This window comes from Thalia democratica, chromosome 3 (assembly GCF_965202585.1).
Source record: "Thalia democratica chromosome 3, ktThaDemo2.hap1.1, whole genome shotgun sequence".
Lineage (NCBI taxonomy): Eukaryota > Metazoa > Chordata > Thaliacea > Salpida > Salpidae > Thalia > Thalia democratica.
The window spans coordinates 43,276,134-43,297,354 of NC_139167.1; the positions used below are offsets into that span (position 1 = coordinate 43,276,134).

Below are 21,221 nucleotides of genomic sequence, written 5' to 3' on the forward strand. Positions count from 1 at the left end.
AAAAAACGATTAAAAGTGTATACATATTCTTAAACACTAGCGGCGCTAAAGAATGCAAATTGGGGTGCACAGAATTTTAATTTTGTGATTTAGGGTTCACGTATTCGAAGTAGCGTGCCGACCACTGCTTTATACAATAAAAAAAAAACTTACTTTAGACTCTGAATAATTTTAAGTAAAAATACTTTTTTTTATAGACTTATTTTCAGATTTTTGTCATAAAATTTAATTTTTTTAAATCATTAATAAGTATCGTTTTTCTTATAATGTAAGGAACATTTCCAAAAATTTTGAAGAAGATTGCTTGAAAAATTAAGGAGAAAGATAGATTTTTAGTAATTTTTTAAATTTTCAAGAAAATTGACCCCGAAAAATTTGCGGTCCATACAGATTAGAAACTTTTTACAAAAAATAAGACACCTCAAAAGTTAAATGATATTTTTGAATTCTATAAAAACTGGCTCGTAGTTTGTACTTGAAATAATTTTGCTTGAAATAGCAAAGTTAGTTATTTTTTGTAAAAAAAGTGTTAGACCCCTCCTATAGCCTTATAACAGCAAGTCTTTCAGTTTTTGGCTTTTTCAAATTTTTATTAACTTAAGCCTGTTAGATGAAACTTAGACATTTTTTGTGGCAACCATGTATAAGGCTATATTGATTATTAATGAAGTGTTTACTAGAGTATTTAACCATTATTTATGTAAAAAAAAATTATAATACAAACAGGTATGAATTTATTTTAGCTTACTAGTTAAAGATCACTGAATTTTCCAAAGAGAGCAAGTTATTTAGTTCGCAAAGATTATTTTCAATAACTAATATTTAAAAAATTTATGAAAAAATGCTTATTTATATAAAAAATGCTTGTTTATATGCGACATGTATAAATGTGAGTCTAAATAACTAAAAAATAAAATAATTAAATTAAAGTTTTAGGTATTTTAATAGTAGACATTTTATTAAGACTGAAGTATATTATCGAACATCCATGTATAGTTATATTAAATGAAGTATAGTAATATTATCGAATGACTGAAGTCAGGGGCGTCGCACTGCCGCAATTGCACCACCTTAAAATTGTTTAAGAAAAAATTAAGTATCATAACGTTTTAGTTATTTTTTAGAATAAAATCTCTTATAAAACTCCAATTTAGACAACGACCAAACTACACTGCCGCAAACTTTAAGCTGACTGCCGCAAATGAAATCAAAAAAGCAAAATTTACTTCAAGAATTACCGCAAAATCAATATCTTGCGGCAACTAAACTAAGTTAAAAATTTTCTAAAACAGTACACGCTTTAGTATCATTCCATCTTGAGCTATTGTAAATAAAAAATGAAAACAAAGCTAAGCAGAGCAGAGACAACTCGACCAGGGACAACTCGAGCAGAGGTAACTCCAACCAGGGGCAATTCGATCACTGGCAATTAAAGCACCGGCTACTCGGATTTTTTTTATCTGCACCACCTAAAAAAATACCACGCAACGCCACTGACTGAAGAATATTATTAATAATACGTAAATTTTAATAGGCCGTCTATGTGTATCTAAAAGTTATTTAACTTTATAAAGTTAATAAAATTAAAATAGTTTTTCATTTTGTGAATAAAACTAAAACCAATAGATTATTCAATGTCACATAAACTAAAACTGCGGCCCGTGAATACTTAAAACTTGAAAGTTTAGCCTGCGAGCACCAATTGCCTGCCGACCCCTGCTGTGTAGTAAAGATTTAAACTAAAAGCACATTTGTAAATATGTTTTTCTAAAAATGTTTAACTTTGATTATTTTCAAAAGTTGTATTAAACTAAAAAATACGTGAGGTCCGGATCTGGAACGCGGGTCCTAGATTCGGTAGATCACTACTTAAATTAGCTGACTTTAATATCCCATCACCAAAAGCAAGAATTTTTATAAGGAATTGTACTTGTTGGATTGAATCTATATATTTAAGGTTTTTTACTTTAAGTACCTTTTAAATAACTTTTGTACCATATAACTTATTATTTTCATTTGAAAAGTAAGTCAGTAAACTCTATTCTATCACAAGATAAAAATTTGCTCGCTTATCATACTTTTTTTTTACCAAAGTTTTTTTTTTGTAAAAAACTAAGGGACTTAAGCGGATGTTGTACAAATTTGTTATTCTATTTACTAAAATAGTTCATTAAATTTCAGTAAATTAGGTCTATTTATTACATACAAATACTCTTGATTACCTTTTTTATTTCTTTTTATATTTATTTTTGTCTGAGTTGATAAATGTTTTATACGCTTTTAGTAATAAAAAAAAATATTAGTTACCATTGTTTTAAATCATTTTAAGTATTTTGAGTTATTCACAATTTATAGAAGTATTTTTATTCAAGATTTATCAACTCAAAAGTAAATATAATATTGATAAAAAAGTTTATACAACAGTAAATAAAAAAGGCAGCAAATAATCAGACTAATGTTACTTGATTTTAAAATAACCTTATATTGAAAGAGCTTTTTGTATACTTTAAGCCTGGACCTACCTCTTTGTTATACATTTAATAACAACTTTCCACGAAAATTATCTTCATTAAGTCTTGACGTTGTTTGTTATGACTTTTAACTTAATTTGTATATAGTTATTAAGAAAGTACAATCTAAACAAACGTAAATATAAAGCTAGTTTACAACTACTTACTGGAACAACGCACAATACAGTGGTAGCAGCAGTATGCTGAAGGAATACGTCAATAAAAGCGATGACTTGTAATGTTTTTCCTAATCCCATTGAGTGCGCCAATATACATCCCAATCCTTCAGTTTTATTATACTGCGTCCGTGATATTACTACGTTGTCATACATAAATCTGATTCCTCCAATCTGTAAATACTCGGTGTTTAAGTGTGGTAAATAAAAACATTAATTTTTGATCACCACTAAAAATGGGAACGGGTCTAAATTGCACGAAGACAAAATTGCACGAGTGCACAAAATTGCACGATGCCAAATTTGCACGAGGGGTCAAAACTGCACGAGGGAACAAAATTGCACGAAGACGATTTTGCACAAAGGGTCAATTTTTGCACGAGAGTAAAAAAATAAAATTAAAAATAAACAGAAAAAAAAATTATTTAATAAATAAAAAAAAGTTACTGGCCGACGGTAAGGGTTAGGGGTAACAGTGATAGTAAATATAAAAATTAACTAACAAAAATTATAACTTAAAAAATAAAAAAAGCTACCGACCGAGGGTAAGGGTTAGGGGTGACAGTGATAGTTTAAAAAAAATAAATAAAATAAAAAGTAAAAAAAAATAACTTACTGACCGAGGGTAAGGGTTAGGGGTAAACAGTGATAGAAAAAAAAAATTAAAATAAAAAAATTCAAAAAAAATTTAACCCGTGCAAAATTGTCTGCTCGTGCAAAAGTATCTTCGTGCAATCTTGTGCACTCGTGCAATTTTGTACGCTAGTGCAATTTAGACAGCTACCCACTAAAAATATATGAAAAATAAAAACTATATTGTGAAACAATATGAAATTTTCCCTGGGTTTCCACTCTTTCAATTAACCAAAAACAGTCTTAATGACTAAAAATTACACCGAAATAGCCTGAATTAGTCTAGTTTATGAGAACAAAGAAAATATAAAGTAAAAGTCAAGAAACTTTAAAACATTATGTTTATCAAGATCGAAAACTTGAAAAAGTTATAATAATAACAAAACAATTAAATAAAAATTATTATAAAAACGGTTTATTCTAATTAAAAAAAACTAATTTTAAAATTTAAGAAAGAAATAAAATGTAGCTTGAAGTTTGATGAAAAACTTTATAATTATCTAGCCTAGTTTGGTCTAGATTATTTTTAATTTCTAACTAGAGTAAGTCGTAACTCTTTGGTGTATTGCTCTTTTGACCTTCGTAAACCGTTTATCAAGATGGAAAAAAGTGTAATATGAATATTCACTTTGTATACCTACTGATTACTCACTGATTATTACCAGCAAATGGTTGCTTCATGCTTGCGTGTATAAACCGTTTGTAGGTTGTCGACTACAAGTTCTTCGGTTGAGGCTGACTGATGAGTCCTAATCAAGACGAAACAGGTCTCATTCTACCGAGGGCTTGTGGTCTGATGATCGAATTAGTATGATCAACCCTTTTGTTTTTCTTTGTATACCTATGAGTTTAACAAAAGCAGCAATACCCTTAGTATACATATCGATAAAACATCAGAAAGTGTAAAAAACTAATTCGAAAGATGTGCAATAATACTTTCAATGCAATAATATATGTATAAAAAAAATCCAGGTCACTTTAGATTCATCAGTGTCAATGCAAAAAGCCTTGTTACTTGTGCAAGATGTTGAAACAAAGTAGAACTCAACCTACCTAATGCTGAAAAGATCAGAAAAATTAAATTAAGTGTCTAGAACTACGTGGCTAACAAAAAGTTTAAACCCGTAAATATTCTTACAGCTGATGAATGGAAACTTGTTAGCCTAAATGAACTGCTCGAACCTTCTTATATAGTAACGCAGAAGTGTAGTAAAATCAACGCATTGCTGTCAAGTTTAATCCCGCATACAGCAGTACTTAAAAAAAATTAATCATAAATATAGTCAACCAGGTTTATATCAAAATAGTTCTACAACATTGGCAACCTTCGCAGAAAATATAGAAGAGACTTTCGAAAAAAAAGTTTTATACTACTAATAACAGCACACGAATAAACCTTCATGATAACGACTTGTTTTTACTCACAACAGCTGTTGATCCAAAGTATCGACATGACTTTTTCCTTGCTTATCTCAAACAGGGGGTTGTAAGTCTACTGAATTTTAAGTAAAAAATCACAGTTGTTGTGAGACTGGTCAAAGTGGTCAAGCTCCTCTAGTACCGCCTAATAAACCTAAAGCTCAAATACCTACAAACAATGTTCCCAAAAAAATTTTGTCGTTGTATTCTACATCAAATCGGATAGAAGTGCAAACACTCACGAAAGTGAGTAACAAGATACAGTTGATCGGGAAAATGAGACCGAAATTAAGGATTTATTGGCTAAAGAAAATTTATCTGCTGAAGAAGCTGAAGTCTTGTCATGGTGGAACTCAAACAAGAAAACATACTCACATCTTTCCAGGTTTGCAAAAAGGTATCTTTCGGCACCACCATCTTCTGTTTATTCTGAAAGGTTATTTTCAGAACCTGGTGACTTGTAAGAACAAAAGCGGAATCGATTGCTTTCAAAAACCGGCGAAAAACTAGTTTTTATCACAACTTGAAAACACAAAAATAGGTTTCTTTGTAGCTTAATGGCGTTGATATAAGTAAATGTTACTTACTTTTGTATATGTAAACAGTTGCTAAAGAAGTTATTGTAAGTAAAAGTCTAATGTAAATCCTATCATAAAAAAACGTTTGTTATTTTTTAAAGCATTGTAAGATTTAATTTGACTTTCTTTAACGTCATACAATTACAAAACTCAAAATTAGTCATCAGGGTTTGTGCGCGTCGGGCTAAATCAGGCTAAGTCAGGCTAAATCAGTTTTTTTGAAAAAAGTTGAAAAACGTCAAGCTAAATCAGTTTTTTATTTAAAAATTTGAGAATCTTAGTTTTTCTCAGTTCAAATACTTGAAAATTTTTGATTAAAAAAAAATTGAGAAATCTTTTTAAGATCAAATTGAGATGTGAATTAATTTCTAAATAAAGATTTTGTTATTAAAGACAGTATTTGTAAAAATAAATGCTAAAAACCTTTTGTTGAATCTCAATTTTTTTTAATAATCTTCATTATTACGTTTTGAGTAAATTATATACGTCATAATTATGAAAATTCATAAAAAAATACTTTTTAAACATTACAGTTTAGTTTAACTACTTAGCTGTTTGTTTGAATTTGTTTACATCAGCTATGTTTTTCAGAGCTTAGTTGGTTGAACTGTTTTAATTTCTAATTAAAACGCTTTATACCAAAAACTTTTAGATTAAAACTCTTAAGAGTTTATTTATATATTTACTGTTTGTTTTAAGTTATTAGAGATATTCACAACACTAAAACTTAGCTTTAAGATATAAGTACTAAGTTTTGTGGGAGTACAAATTTTAAGTACAATTCATTTTTCTTTACAAGAACAAAATATTAAAGGTTTTTTTTTAATTAAAGTTTAAGCTTTTTAAATCTGATACGACATCAACAATCACTGTATTTATTTAGAGCTTAGGATTTATAATTTATGCTATAGATTTATAATTATGTATCAGTTTTAAGTATTAGTCAAAATACTATAATAAATATGTTTTACTTATTTTATTACTCGTGTAAGCATTTCATTTTAAATTTTAATAAAACACGACAATGGACGTTGTTTTATTATAAATCTTCTGGTTATAATGTTTTTACTTATTGCTTAATTAAATTGAACAATTGTGTATAGTAATATATATTAAATTTTTACACTAGTAATAGATTAGATGTAACACTTACTTTAAAACTTATCATGGAATTTGTTATGTTAAAGGGCATAGGGGAGGGGGGTTCAATCACCTTTTTCACAATTTAGTCTTATTTTATTGAGTTGTAACTAAGCTATGAGTTGCTTTTTGTAGATTTATAAAGCTCAAAATATTTTTGAGATAAAGCTGGTTGAAGTCGGAGACTACAATAGTACTAATCAAGACCCCCCAATACCTACAATGACTTCTAAATGGGGTTTTCCTTACTTTGAAAAAATGTCAGGCTAAATTGGTCTCAGTCAGGCTAAATGAAAAAAATTTCGCGCACGAACCCTGGTCATATAAGTAGGTTGAAATTTAACATTTAAACTGAGGTTTTGTATAGGTAGCTTTTTTGCTTTTTTACAACGTTTTTTTCCTAGTGTTCAAATAAAACATTTAGACAATAATATTGTGTTTTTTTTAACAAAATATTTGTATTAAACATTTTTTAATAATTAATGGTATTATAATAATTAGACTTTATAAGTTTGCTCTCTACTTATACTACATAAAACTAAAACATTTAGGATCCGGAACCAGCCGAATTCTATAGTCAGAAGGAATTTTGTTGTATTTAAATACCATTTGCAACTAAACAAGAATATAATTTCAATTTTTAAAATTTTGTAAAACTTTTCGCCTTTTGAATCTACATGACTCGTTTTCAAAAATTAAATGAGTTGTAAAACAGTTTTGAAGGTGGTTTAAAAATGTAATTAGTTATGACGTAGTTGTACAAAGTCATAAAAAAACATGTTAGTAAAATAAGAATTAATAACGATAATTTAATATATCGTGAATGAAAAACAACGAAAATGTTCCTAGTACTATTGCTAATTTAACCACAAAGAAACTAACACTAACTGAAAATAATGCACTCAAGTACGAACTTACACATTGTATTTTACTAAAAAATATTGATAAAAATAAATTACGTACTAATATAGACATTCAAATTAAAAAAATATCACTTAATAATAAAACTAAACTAACTTTTGATGACCAATTGCTCTTCAAAATTCAACGGAAAGATTTATAAGTAAAGCACAAAGCAAATGTCAGTCTAGACCAGGAATTCCCAAACTTTTATTCACAAAGCCCTCTTTAAAGAAATAAAAAAAGCTATGGCTCCCTTCGACAAGACTTCTCAAAAAACTACCCTTAAATAAACCTAAAACCTCTTTTTTTTTGCTCTTCACCATTAACTCAAGAATATCTAGTATAAGTTTCAAAACTACCCTTAAATACACCTGAGAGAGAGACTTATTTTTTGCTCTTAAACATTAAATCCATAATATCTAGTGTAAGTTCCAAAATATGGCATCATGGCCCCCAAGGGGTCCATTTGACCTATTTTGGGAAACCCTGGTCTAGATAAAATCAATTGGTTCATAAAACTTGAAGTAATCTCAAAAAAAAATCTCTAATCTTCATTTGTAAAATTGACAAGGTAACGGTGTACTTGTTATTAACAAAAATGGTTATTTTAAGAAGTTAGATAAAATAGTTATAGATAAGACAAGGCTTCAAGAAATAGAATACAACATAAACTCTGTAAAAATAACAAATCCGGTAAACTTATCCATGGATAATACAAGAAAATAAGGTCGCTTGTTACTGTAGGAACTATATAAAAAGTTTAGTTAATAACAATACTTATCATAAATTTCTCAACGAGGCGCCAACGCCAAGCCAGGGAAATCGTCTAGAATGGTTAAAAATCACAAAAACGACTATCCAATTAGACCGGTATTATCTGCTAAAAACAAGCAAGAATATAACTAGGCTAAAAGGCTTGAAAAAAAATCTGAAACTTGTCTCAATGGCAAGTTTAGTATTTCATTCTCAGCCGAGTTTGTTAGCAGAATATATACACTAGACATAAAACATACAAACACTTTTGCTAGCTTAGATATCAAAAGTCTCAACACACGAATTCCATTAAATGAAGCTATTGAATATATTTTAAGAACTATTAACAACAAAAATAATAAGTAAATTTTTAAAGGTAAAATAACAAAAAACACTTTTAAAAAATTTTAAATATCTGCTCTAAAAGTGTCTTTGTCTATAAAGAAAAAATATACAAACAAATAGACAGCATTGCATGGGTAGTCCATTGGTGCCATTATTAGCAATTTGGTTTATGGCTTCAAAAAAACTCATTATATTAATAGCAAATTCAATACAAAAACCGATTTTTTACGCGAGGTATATTGACGATATTTTTGTAATTATGAAAAATAATAATGACGTAATTACTTCTTTTCGGTACTAACTTTAAATAAAAATTTGAGACAAGAACTCATTTTGCAGTTTATTTCATTTTTTGTGAACTTAAAATTTTTCAATCTACCCTTTTCAAAAATTCTTGTAGATAACTAAATAGATTTTTGTAAAATAGTAAACTTGATAAAATTGTAAGGTTATGCGTCATAATAGGTAAATAAAATTATATGTACTATGCGATGCTATTATAAAGTTGTTAAACAAAATTTAAAGTATAAAGCTTAAGTACTAGAAATTGAAAGCATTAATAGCAATTTTGATAAGAGGAAACCGACTCATTTAAACTTTCTTAAAAATAAAATTAAACAACAAAAACAAAACTTAGTAGCGAATTTACATTAATTTAAACAAATTAGAATTGTAAACAAATTTTTGTTTGCATAAACTTGGCTTATTAGTTTTTATAAATATAGATTGTAAAATACTTAAACGTTACATGTTACGTCGTTTACAAACGATTGAAAACATATTATTGCTACAGTTTTTTGCTCATTCTAAGTTATTTAACAAATGTTCACCTATCGCCGATTGACTTTTTATTGGCTTGTTTGTCCAACAGATCATCCAGTTTCTTAAGGCGTTGGTCACATGTTGGTCCCTTCTTATGTGGAATCGTTACGAAGTTCTCCCAATATACTCACTATCACAGTGGCATTTGTACTTATAGATTATGTTGCATTTTTCTGGATCAGGAGTGAGATCTTTAACAATCCCGTTAAGGGGTTTTCTGGTGGAATGAGTTATTCTTAAAGTTACGGCCCCGAAAGTGTTATCTACGGTTTCTAAATCTATCTATAGGTTTACTACTAAGTTTTGTTTTCGTTGTTTAATTTTATTTTTAAGATAGTTTAAATAAGTCTGTTTCCTCTTATTAAAATTGCTATTAATGCTTTCAATTTCTAGTACTTAAGCTTTATACTTTAAATTTTGTTTAACAACTTTATAATAGCATCGCATAGTACATATAATTTTATTTACCTATTATGACGCATAACCTTACAATTTTATCAAGTTTACTATTTTACAAAAATCTATTTAGTTATCTACAAGAACTTTTGAAAAAGGTAGATTGAAAAGTTTTAAGTTCACAAACAATAAAATAAACTGCAAAATGAATTCTTGTCTAAAATAATGACTTAATAGTTTTTTACGCGATGAAATCACTGCATTATAATTTAACATTTACTCTAGAAATATCTTCCAATAATAAACTACCATTTTTAGATAAAGAAGTTAAACTAGTTTCAAACAAACTCCACACAAATGTTTATAGAAAGCCAGCAGATACTAACCTACTTATGCAATACACAAGTGTATGCTTAAAAGCATGCAAGTTAGGTCTGTTGGATTATTATTTAAATAGAACACTAAATTTATATACGAGCTATGTTGATTTCAAAGAAGAACTTTTTAAAATTACAAAAATACTGTAAAATTATCAATATTTTGAACAACTTTTACGAACTACAATAAACAATTTATCTTTTAAACAAGAGCAAAAAACAAATACAGGTAAAAATTCTGAAATCGATTGAAAGTTGTATTCTACAACTATTTTTCAAGTTTTTTTCAATTCAGTAAATTGCTCATTAAGATTTTTAAAACGAATAAGATAGGTTTTAAAAAACACGATGTAAAAATAACACCAGCATATACCACCAAGTAAGTTTGTAAATATTTCAACATTAAAAGCAAGTGTTCTGAAAAATTTGACGCATATGTCATATATAAGTATACCTGCTCTGTAAACCAGAGCGTCTCCTATATTGGGGAGACGTCGCGGCAATTGTTTAGAAGAGTTGCTGATCACAAAGGAAAGGACAAACGCAGTGCTTTTTTTGATAATTTGCACCATTGTAGACAATGTCAAAACTCCAATATCGATAATAATTTCAAAGTTCTTAAAATTGTGCCCGAAGTGAGCTTTATAGTTGGCAATCAATGCTCTGCTCATAGAAAAATAAAACCCAAAACTAAATATCCAAGTTTATGGAAATAGAATAACTTTACTAACAATATATTAACTCAATATATTTTTTTAATAGCATGTTTTTTATAACTTTGTACAACTACGTTATAATTAATTTAAATTTAAATGTTTACATTATTCTTCAAAACTGGTTTACAATTCATTTAACTTTTGAAAAGTATTCAAGTAGATTCAAAAGGCTTTTAGGTTTAGAAAAATTTGAAAATGAATAAAAAAATCTTGTTAAGTTGTAAGTGGTATTTAAGCTCTAAATTGTTGTTTTATTTGAAATTTTAGCAACAGTTATCTGTAAAAATATTTTAAACTATATGAATTAAAAAGTTCAATAAGTATACAAGAATTAGATAAAAGATTATAAAAAAAAGTTAACTTAAGTCATTTTTAAGTACAAACTTGGTGAGGTCTGATTATTTTAGATATTTGAGGTGCAAGAAAGACCTTTTCTTTTTCACACAAATGATTACAGTTAACAAGTACTCTTCCTTCGCTGTCATGAATATTTTTCGCATCGTCAACGTGCAAACCACTGCAATTTGTATTGATATTTGTAAAAATTTATCTAAGTGAAAACTGTTCTGTGACTTTTGTTCACCTAAAATTTATTTTGATACTCTTTTGATTGTTTAATTATCTCGAAAACTATTAAAAAGTTGTTTTTTTTTACTTTTTTAAAACAGACTAATTAGATACAATATGTATACTATACAGGTAACTGTACTCAGAGTTCTTTAAGGTTAAACACAAATTCAAAATATCTTGAACAAATTAAAGTATAAAAACAGCTAAAAAACCTGTTATTCATATCTACATCAATATCTTCATCTTTTTCTAAAAGTATTACATCATCACTGCTGCTATCAGAACTTATGTTGATGGTTTCCTGTTTTTTTTTAGTGGATATCTGTGATTCCTCTTCATCACTGCTTATACAGATTACTGATGCTGCAATTAATATCAACGCATAGTTATATTTTGATTAAAATTCATAAACTTTACAACTATTAGATATTAAAAAAATACATCGCAGTGCAATACCTGTTGGTTTATAACACCTAAATTCTAAAACCTCTAAAAACTCAGTGTACTTATTATAACTTATACAGTGGCCACTGTTTTTTTTTAGGTTTTGAAGTTTTCTTCCAGTTTTTAAAAGTACAAGTTATCTTTGAAATACTTTATAAAATACTTAGTAAAATAAGACCAAATTAATTAAAGTTCAAACGAACTATCATTGAATGGAAAAGAATTTTTTTTTGTGCTGCCATACAACAATTAACTTACAAGACAGTTTTGTCTCACTAGGGGTGGCGGTAAGCAAACTTGTAAGACAAGGTGCAGTGAAGTAGCTTGAAGATGATTGACCTTTGCTTAAACCATCTTTTAAACCAGTTTCTTTTTTTTCTTCCTGCATAATTATCTTCAGTTAAAATATACATTTTAGTTAAAATAGTATTATAAAAGCAGAGTATAAAATTAAATTTACGAAAATGTATATGTATATTTTAAGATCTTAACAAAAATACAATCATAATCATACCACAAGGTAATTCAATTGTTAGGTTAAGTTCAAAAACGAAACACAAATATATATGTTTTTTTTTTGCTTAACAAAAACTATACATATTAGAAAAAACATTAATTGACTTTAAAATATTAGATGTAACGTAATCAAGTATTAAATCTTAAAATTCCAAAGAAGCAAAGCCTGTCCAAAATTATAATAGTTTATTTTACACAACAACTTTATTATACTGACAAAATTTTTCTGCTCGTAAATATGAACAACTCTGGAGAGTCTGTAAATCAACGTACATTTAAATATACTTGAAATCTAGTACTCAGATAAACAGATAAAATTTGTCTGCCTTTTTACATTAGAATCGGACAGCTTTTGATAACCAGACAAATAAAAATTGGTAAAAAAATCAATTTAAAAAACTTTTAAGAAGAGATCAAACAACATGATAAATAGAGACTAACCAATAAAAAATATTAAAATAAAACAAAAATTGGATAGCAAAGATTACTGGATATATGCTGCAACATGTAAAATATATAAAAAACTTCATATTGTTCAAACAATTAACAGTATTGAAAAAAGATGGAGTACACACAGAAACATTTGGAAAAGTATCATAATTAAATCAAATCATGAGCTAACAGTGGTCTTTAATCTAATCAAAATCTGTGCACCCTAAATTGCAAAATTAAAGTTCAATGTACCCCAACGTGCGAATATCTAGTATAAGTTTCAAATTTCCCGTATTATCTAGTGCAGGGTTTCCCAGACTTTTTTTCAAAGGGCCACCCTTAAGCTATGTTAAGCTATGGCCCCTTCCAAAAAGATTTCTTAAAAAAATATCACAAAACCGCCTTTTTTTTTTTGCTCTTCATCATCAGTTCCAGAACATCTAGTGTAAATTTCAAATTATGGCCTTGTGGCTCCCCCTTTTACAATATTGTGGCACTTTTACGGATTGCGGCCCCCTAGATTTTTTTTTAATATCTAATACAAGTTTTAAAACTACCACTAAAAACGCCTAAGATATTTTTTTTGCTCTTCATCACGAACTCTATAATGTCTAGCGTAAATTTCAAAATTTATAATATTTTTTTTTAAGTTACGATTCTTGTACCCCAAAATAAATTTTGTGTACACTGGTGAACACTTTGAAGAACACTGAGCAAAAGAACTAGTTTGCATTAATCATTCACTATTAAAAGATTTATATAGAAAACATATCAAAAAAATAAAAGACGCATATAAAATACAGTTTTTATAAAGACCAGTAAATAATAACTTACATTTTACAGAACCGAGGTGGATAAAACAAATTAGTTTAAACAAATAATTATAAAGTACCACACAAAATTTTCATTATCAAGTTCTGCCTTAGGAAATTATTTTTTGTTTACAGCTGTTATAAATAGTTGCCCTAATTACAGCAAATTAGAAAAAAAATTGGTGGTAGTTTGTGTGCTTATAATCTAAATTTTTTATTTGTTGTATAAATATATGTCATAAGCCTTTAACTTTTTCATTTAATCATTAAATTAGTTTACACATTTAAGTATTTTTATGAATTTTGAATTTTATTTCTTGTTAAAAATATCCAAACTACATTTTATTGTATTTCTCTACAAGTAATTATTTTTTAATAGAATTGAAAATTATTTTAATAAACGAAAGACCTGTTGCTTGGTGTTTTTCTTTAAAGAATTGAGACAGTTTTTTCGATGGTTTTTTTAACAAAAAATAATAAAAATTTTGATTCTTAAACTCCAGACTTATTGCTCTTATTCTAAATATTATAGATTACTAAATGAATACTGAACTTTCAACTTAAAATAATATTTTTTTGTATAGTTTTGTTTTTGCTTACTGTTTTAGCTAATTGCTTTAAAAAAAAATTCAGAAATTATTAAGCACTGACGACCTTTTTGAACGAACTTAGTTTGTCAAATAAACTATTAAAAAATAAAATAAAAATACTTATATTGATAACACTAGAAACCTTAAGTAAATTTTTATCAATATTTTTAGTAAACATACTTAACTTTAAAAAAAAATACACTATTTTACTTTTTTAATGTTTGTTGATTTTCACAGACTCAGTAGAGCTGTTCATAATTTAAGGGAAGCAAAACATCGCGAGTATAAGAAAGTATTAGCATACAAAAACAGTTGTTTAAACTTAAAGTATAACTATACTGAATGAAAAATTAACATGAAATAAATGTATTAAATTTCCAATTTTCACTAACCTGCATAATACGAACTGTTGCTTTTCTTTGGTCTAAAAGCAATTTTCTTCTTTCCTCTTCTTCCTTAACTGCTTTAATAGTTCCCTCTCCAAGATCATCCATAGTAAGCATTTTCCTTTTACATAACAAATAAATAATTACATAACTATTACAACTAATTTATGTCAAAAATATAAAATTAAACATATTTTTAATATGAATACATACTAAAGTCTCCACTGTCAACAGTGCCCCTACCCTACATTTGACTTTGACTTAGTAAAAAACTTCACTGTGTGGAATAGTATATAAAATTGACTTCCTTAATGTTAGCAAACGGCATTTAATGAGATTTGAAAAACTATATTACATATGAAGTGTATATTATGCACTTTCAATATAACTTTGCAACTTAATAATAAGTTAAATAATGATGTAGGCAATTACTTTTATTTGTTATTGTAGTTATTTTATTTCGATTTACTAAAACTTTACTGTATATTTTTTATGAAACTACTGTTGCCAATAAAAGGTTCTTACTTTTTATTTTGATTGCTGAATATTACAAATAAGAGCTCACAGTTTACAGGGTTGCCTCTCTAAAAGGCAAAAAAGCCAGCCTGAGTTAGCCTGATTTTTAAATATATATAAGCGTAAAATTGAAAAAAATGTTATTAAAGCTTAAATATCTATAAATACTAAAACAATAAATAAAGGAATTATTTAAAATAAATATTTTTTTTTAAATTTTGAAGTCAAAAACCTAGCATGAGATTTTGTGAAAAAAATATTCAAAATAGCCTGTGTATAGCAAACCTTAGTATAAATAAACTGTAAAAATTATCTTTAGTATTTTACTCTATTGTAAAATAATTAAAAAACATAAATTATCTTAAAAAAGAATTTATCTTTAAATTGTTAGCAGGTTAAAAATTATGATGTTATAAAAGTTTTTGCGTACTGCTGAATAATATGTTACCTTAAAAAGTATTTTTAAAATTTGATAAAATATAAATAAAACTTCGTCTTTAATATAAATTTTTCTACATGTAGACCTAAAAACTCTAGTTTCAGGGCTGAAAAAACTTATCAAACAATCATAACTTCAAAAAGTATGAGTTTTTTAAATATAACAATAATAGCATTAGGCATACTTGCCGGAAAAAAATTAAACTTACTTTTTATGGTATTTTCTCCTATATTTATTTTTGAATCAAAGCGTTTATAAATGAAGTTCCGTTAAATCAAGCTATTTTAAACGGGGACTAGTCAAATATGCACGAAGACACTTTTGCACTAGGGGTCACTTTGCACGAAGAGTCACTTTTGCACAAAAGGTAATTTTTGCACGAGATTAATAATATATATATATATATATATAAAGCGACAGTCATAACTGAAAACCAGAACAAGTTTTATGTTGGCTCTACTGGACTATCGTTCAAGAATCGCTACACAAAACACAAGTACAGCTTCAAACACGAAAAACATAGAAATACGACAACTTTATTGCAGTACATTTGGAAACTAAAAAATAGCAAAGTTAATTTTTAAATTCACTGGGAAATATTAACAAAAACGAAAAATAAATATAGTTTAAAAAATGGATGTAAATTGTGCAATGCGGAAAAAATCGAAATTTTAAAAGTTAAAAAATCTGATACTCTAAACAAAAGATACAAATTACAAACTGGCTGTATACATTATCAAAAACAATTTATCTAAAAACTCTGTTAATAATTATGTCCAAAATCAACTAACTATTCTATTATTTCGTAATACCTAATTTTGTATAATTTTATTGCTGTACTTACAAGTTTGCTTTTCATTGAATAAAACTTGGCTGAAGATGCGTATTAAACGCAGAAACAGCTGTACCAAGCAAAAGTTTATTTTGTGTATCTTAGTTTTATATATATATATATATATAAATAAAATAAAACAGAAGCTTAAAAATAAATTAAAAAAAAAAAACAAAAACGAAGAAAAAAAGTTAACGACCAATAATGGTTAGAAGTAACAATGATAGTAAAAATAGAAAAATATTTAACGGACACTATTAAAAAATAATAATAATAATAAATAAAAAAGTTAACAGGTAATAGTAACAGTAAAAATATAGAAATATAAATAAATAAAAATATAAAACAAAAAACATAAAAAAAAATTCAACCTGTGCAAAAGTATATTTGTGAAAAAATGTTCCTTCGTGCAAAAGTGTCTTTGTGCAAAATTGATCCTTTGTGCAAAAGTGTCTCTTCGTTCATAAATGACAACTACCCATTTTAAACATCTACATTTTTAACCTTGAATAGTCAAGACTAGACATTTGATCATTTAAGTTTAGGAAACTGTAGCACTTACAATTTCTATAGTTATGCCATAGTAAAATTCAGGTAAATATGCACTTATGCATTAACCTAAAATCTAATTAATTTAGGACAAATTTAAATTTAATCTGGCTATTTATTCATTTTAAGGACTTTAAATACTTAGGTTGAACCTTTCATAATTAAAAAACATTTATTTTTATAATTAGTACATAACTTTTTTAATAATTTTAGTAACATTAAAACCACATAAAAAAAGTATTTTAATAGTAAATATAGTTAATTACTGATTTAAATAAAATTATTTGTATAAAATATTTATTCTTGACTGAAAATTTACACAAAACTTTTTTTTTTTTTGATTCTATTTGAATTTTTTAATATGATGTTATTGTTTTATAGACTTTCTCAACACTGAAATAAATATGCAAAAAAAAAAAAATAATAGAGAAAATACGAACCTTATTTTACGCCTTTTGTTTGGATCTCGAGGCTTAGGTTTTTTTTTTATACTAAGTAAACTAGTTTCTTTGACTTCATTTCTAATTTCATCACTACTTGGACAATCATTGTTATCAGATAAAATTGTATTATTTTTGTCATCAATCATTTCATTTGCTTTAGTCACTCCTTTGAATATTTTTTAAGTATAAAGACCACAGGCCAATTAAGTTATAGCACAAGAAAACATAATAGTTTTTGTTTTTTTAATAATCTTTATTATTATTTATTGCTACATATATCTAGTTCTAGTAAAATGTTTTTTAAATGAACAAAAACCATTGTTAAAATACTAAAGTAAGTTATAATAGATAAAGGTAAAATTTAAAACTTCCGGGGTAGAGTTTTGTAGACTATTATATTGCATTTAGTATATATACTTGTTATTATGTTACTATTTTTATCATGTCACAGATTATTCATTGTCCATCTAAACAAGGACTTGTTCTTTATCAACAATCTTCAACAGAATAACTCAAATAATGTTGGATGAAGCCTTCAGAAAATTTAAACAAAATTGAGGATGATAAGTCATTTAGTTCGTTCAGTCATACAGGTGTTACAAATCCACCTACAACAACTTAACCAAACTTTGACCAGGGATCAGTCAGAAGACCCGGCTAGCTTTTACAAATGGATGTGAAGCATTAAAGCTAAAATCAAATATAAGAACAAATAGCTAAATAAGCACTAGGATTTCAGTTATTCCAATATGCACAAGACGAAACACGCTCAGTTCCAATCAGTACACAATTTTTAAACGCACAATTCCCATCCAAATCAATTCCCATCTGATCATTTAAAAGTAAAACAAAAATAAAAAATTTTTTAACAACAACAACAACAATAATAATAACAACAATAGCAAAAAAATATCGACCAAGGGTAAGGGTAACTAAGATAGTATAAAAAAAAAAGTTAATAATAAGTAAAAAATTAAAAGGAATTAATAAATAAATAAATGTTCTAAAAAAAATTTTAGGTTGGAATTGATCAGTTCAAAACTGATACGGGTGGGAATCATGCTAGTGGGAATTGTAAGAATATTGCACAAGACAGCTAGGTGATCTTATGCTTTCTCAATTTTCTTGACAAATTATAAAGTCTAATAACTATGTTTCAGTTATTGGACAATTTTGCATACTTATTGCAAACTTATAGACAATTGACTCTTAACATTTAAGAAAAATACACACATTATTTAAAAACTTAAATCCTTTGTTTAAAAAAAAATAAATATATTTTAATAAAATTGTTAGAATTTAGTCATTTAATATTAAAGATTATAATGATACCGCAAACTCTTAAAATAACATGATTTTAACTAAACATTTTAGTGATAGTCTAAAATAAATACAATACTTTAAATTATATAGCTTATTTATACAATATTTAATTACAAAACACCTTGAACTTTACAGTTTTCTTCTATTTTCTTTTGATCTAACTCTAGTTGAGTTTTCATAGTTTCATCTAGTTTTACGCTGCTTCTTGAGCATCTAAATTAATGTAGATAAATAAAAAACTTATTCAATTCAAAAATTAATTGAACTATGTATAAAATCTGAAATCAATAATTTACTATATTAAATAAAACAATTACGATGTTTCACCACAAAGTGGATTTTGAAATTGTAAATCTTTAACAAAATAATAATGGTAAAAATGACAAATAATTTAAAATTTGAGTGATATGTTTATGTTTATTTAAGGCCATAGGGAGGGGCCCAACATTTTTTTTTTACAAAAATTAACTTTGGCTTTTATATGAAAGCTTTTAAGTACAAACTGCAAGCCAGTTTTTATAGAATTCAAAAATGTCATTTAACTTTTGAGATATTTTAATTTTTTGTAAAAACTTTCCAATACAAACGTATGGACCGCAAATTTTTTGGGGTCAATTTTCTCGGAAATTTTAAAATTCACTAAAAATCTATCTCCTCCCTCATTTTTCAAGCAATCTTCTTCAAATTTTCAGGAAACATTCCTTATAATAAAAGGAAAAAAAGTTACTTTAGAATTCTAATAATTTAAAAAAAAAATTATTACAAAAATTAAAAGAAAAAGTGTTTTTTTTTCTAAAAAAATATATTTTTACAAAAATTTTTTTTAATTCCTAAGTAACGTTTTTTTGTTATTGTATAAAGATTAGACTGCGAAAGTTTGAAGATTGCTTGAAAAATGTAGAAGGAGATAGATTTTAAATGAAATAGTCTTTTTTTGCTGTTTTAGTTTTCCCTTCCCATAGAATACCTATTATGCGGCCCGACTTTGACTGGTCATATCTTAAAAAACAATTCAATTTTTTAAAAGCGATAAAAAGCATCTTGAAGCTTAGAAAAAACTCTATAAAATAAGATCAACTAGTAAAAAACATGGTTTACCCCCCCCCCCCCTATGGCCTTAAGTATTTTGTTGAGAAAAAAATTATTTGTCATTTTTACCATTATTATCTTATTACAGATTGACAATTTGAAAATCCGCTTAGCAGTGAAACATTGTAATCATTTTTCTTTAAAATAATAAACTATTAGTTTTCAATCTCCCCTGTGGACCGATTAATGTGTCTAATTTGTTTTAAACTCAATAGCAAAAATGTAAAATACAACAACAACTTAAAGAAGTACTCAAATTATTGAAAACTAACAATGTTTCTTTATATTAAATTTACAAAACAGTTCTACAGAGTGTTGTTAAAATAAAATTACATCTAGTATAAAAGAAAAATGTGTGTATTTTATAAATATAAACATACATAAACTATATGTATGAGTAAAAAATATAAAACAAATAGAGTATTTAAATTATAATATGTATTAATTTTATAAACACTAAATAAAATACTGTTAAGTACGTTTCTGGCAATTCAAATTACAACAGTTTAAATTCTTATATAAAGAGTGAACAGGCCACATCTCAAAAATAACCAATATTATTTAAGTCTAATATTAAGATTACAATAATAAAATAAATTGTTAAAACATTTACTAAAATAAATAATTTACAATAACTCAAAGCTATTGGAATTTGACGTGTCTTGACTTGTTATAGTACTATAAAACTTAAAATAATAACTTTATTATATTGAAAACTATTTAAATTAGGAATAGTCTTTAACAAGTTGATCATAATAAAATCAAAATAATTCAAAGTCATTTAAGTTTACAAATTGGAAATAAGTACAAAACAAAAGATTGAACTCTATAGTGGTATTTTTCTAATACTTTAAATTATGTCCTACTACTGTACTCAATTTTTTTTTTAAAGTTGTTCTCATTTATAAACATAAATACAATTATATTTTTAGGTACTTACAAACATAAAATGTTCTTAAAGTATAATTATTCTTAATGTGCAAAATAGACTAAGATAAATAATAAAAACTTACTTTTGAATTGATGAACTCATTGAAGTTAACTTCTTATTTATCTAGATTGCATGTCACAAAGCAAAATATAATTTCAATAAACAGTTGTTGTTTCATAAATGTAATTTTATCTAAACTATTTTCTGTACATTTGTTTAAACTTCAAATATTATTCTAAAACTTTTAAAATATTTGTAAATAAATTTTAATAAATTTTGTACTGTGACTACTGGTCTGTTATGTCTCAACATGAATTGAGGCTATATGGGGTCTACCTTTTTTTACAAATTGATCTAATTTGTCAAGATATTATCAGACAATTTATAACTGCTAAACAAAGTTCAAAGTAATTTAAGAGATGTATAAATTAACCTTTGTGAGAATAAACTCCTTATCAAAGACACAAATCAAAAAGAAGAAAATTAGTTCATTACTAATATTAAAATAATTTAACCTTTTTTTTTTAATCTTTAAAAAATACTCTTTTTTGTCTCTAAAACTAAAATAAATGTTCTGTTTT

At 26.5% G+C, this 21,221-nt stretch overlaps 1 protein-coding gene across 3 annotated transcripts in view; it reads right to left on the minus strand.

Moving 5' to 3' along the window:
• The window catches only part of LOC145832686 (helicase ARIP4-like), a 59,268-nt gene extending 38,422 nt beyond the window's left edge, over positions 1–20,846 (minus strand). For all 3 annotated transcript variants that reach the window (XM_082939992.1, XM_082939991.1, XM_082939990.1), the window contains exons 1-8: positions 20,723–20,846; positions 18,742–18,833; positions 17,295–17,463; positions 14,525–14,639; positions 12,041–12,164; positions 11,551–11,701; positions 11,153–11,285; positions 2,678–2,860 (exon numbers count right to left, since the gene is read on the minus strand). In XM_082939992.1, the coding sequence (XP_082796118.1) occupies positions 2,678–2,860; positions 11,153–11,285; positions 11,551–11,701; positions 12,041–12,164; positions 14,525–14,639; positions 17,295–17,463; positions 18,742–18,833; positions 20,723–20,742 (987 nt within the window). In that variant the 5' untranslated portion in view covers positions 20,743–20,846. The remainder of the gene's footprint in view (positions 1–2,677; positions 2,861–11,152; positions 11,286–11,550; positions 11,702–12,040; positions 12,165–14,524; positions 14,640–17,294; positions 17,464–18,741; positions 18,834–20,722) is intronic.
• Between the last annotated feature and the right edge of the window lie 375 nt (positions 20,847–21,221).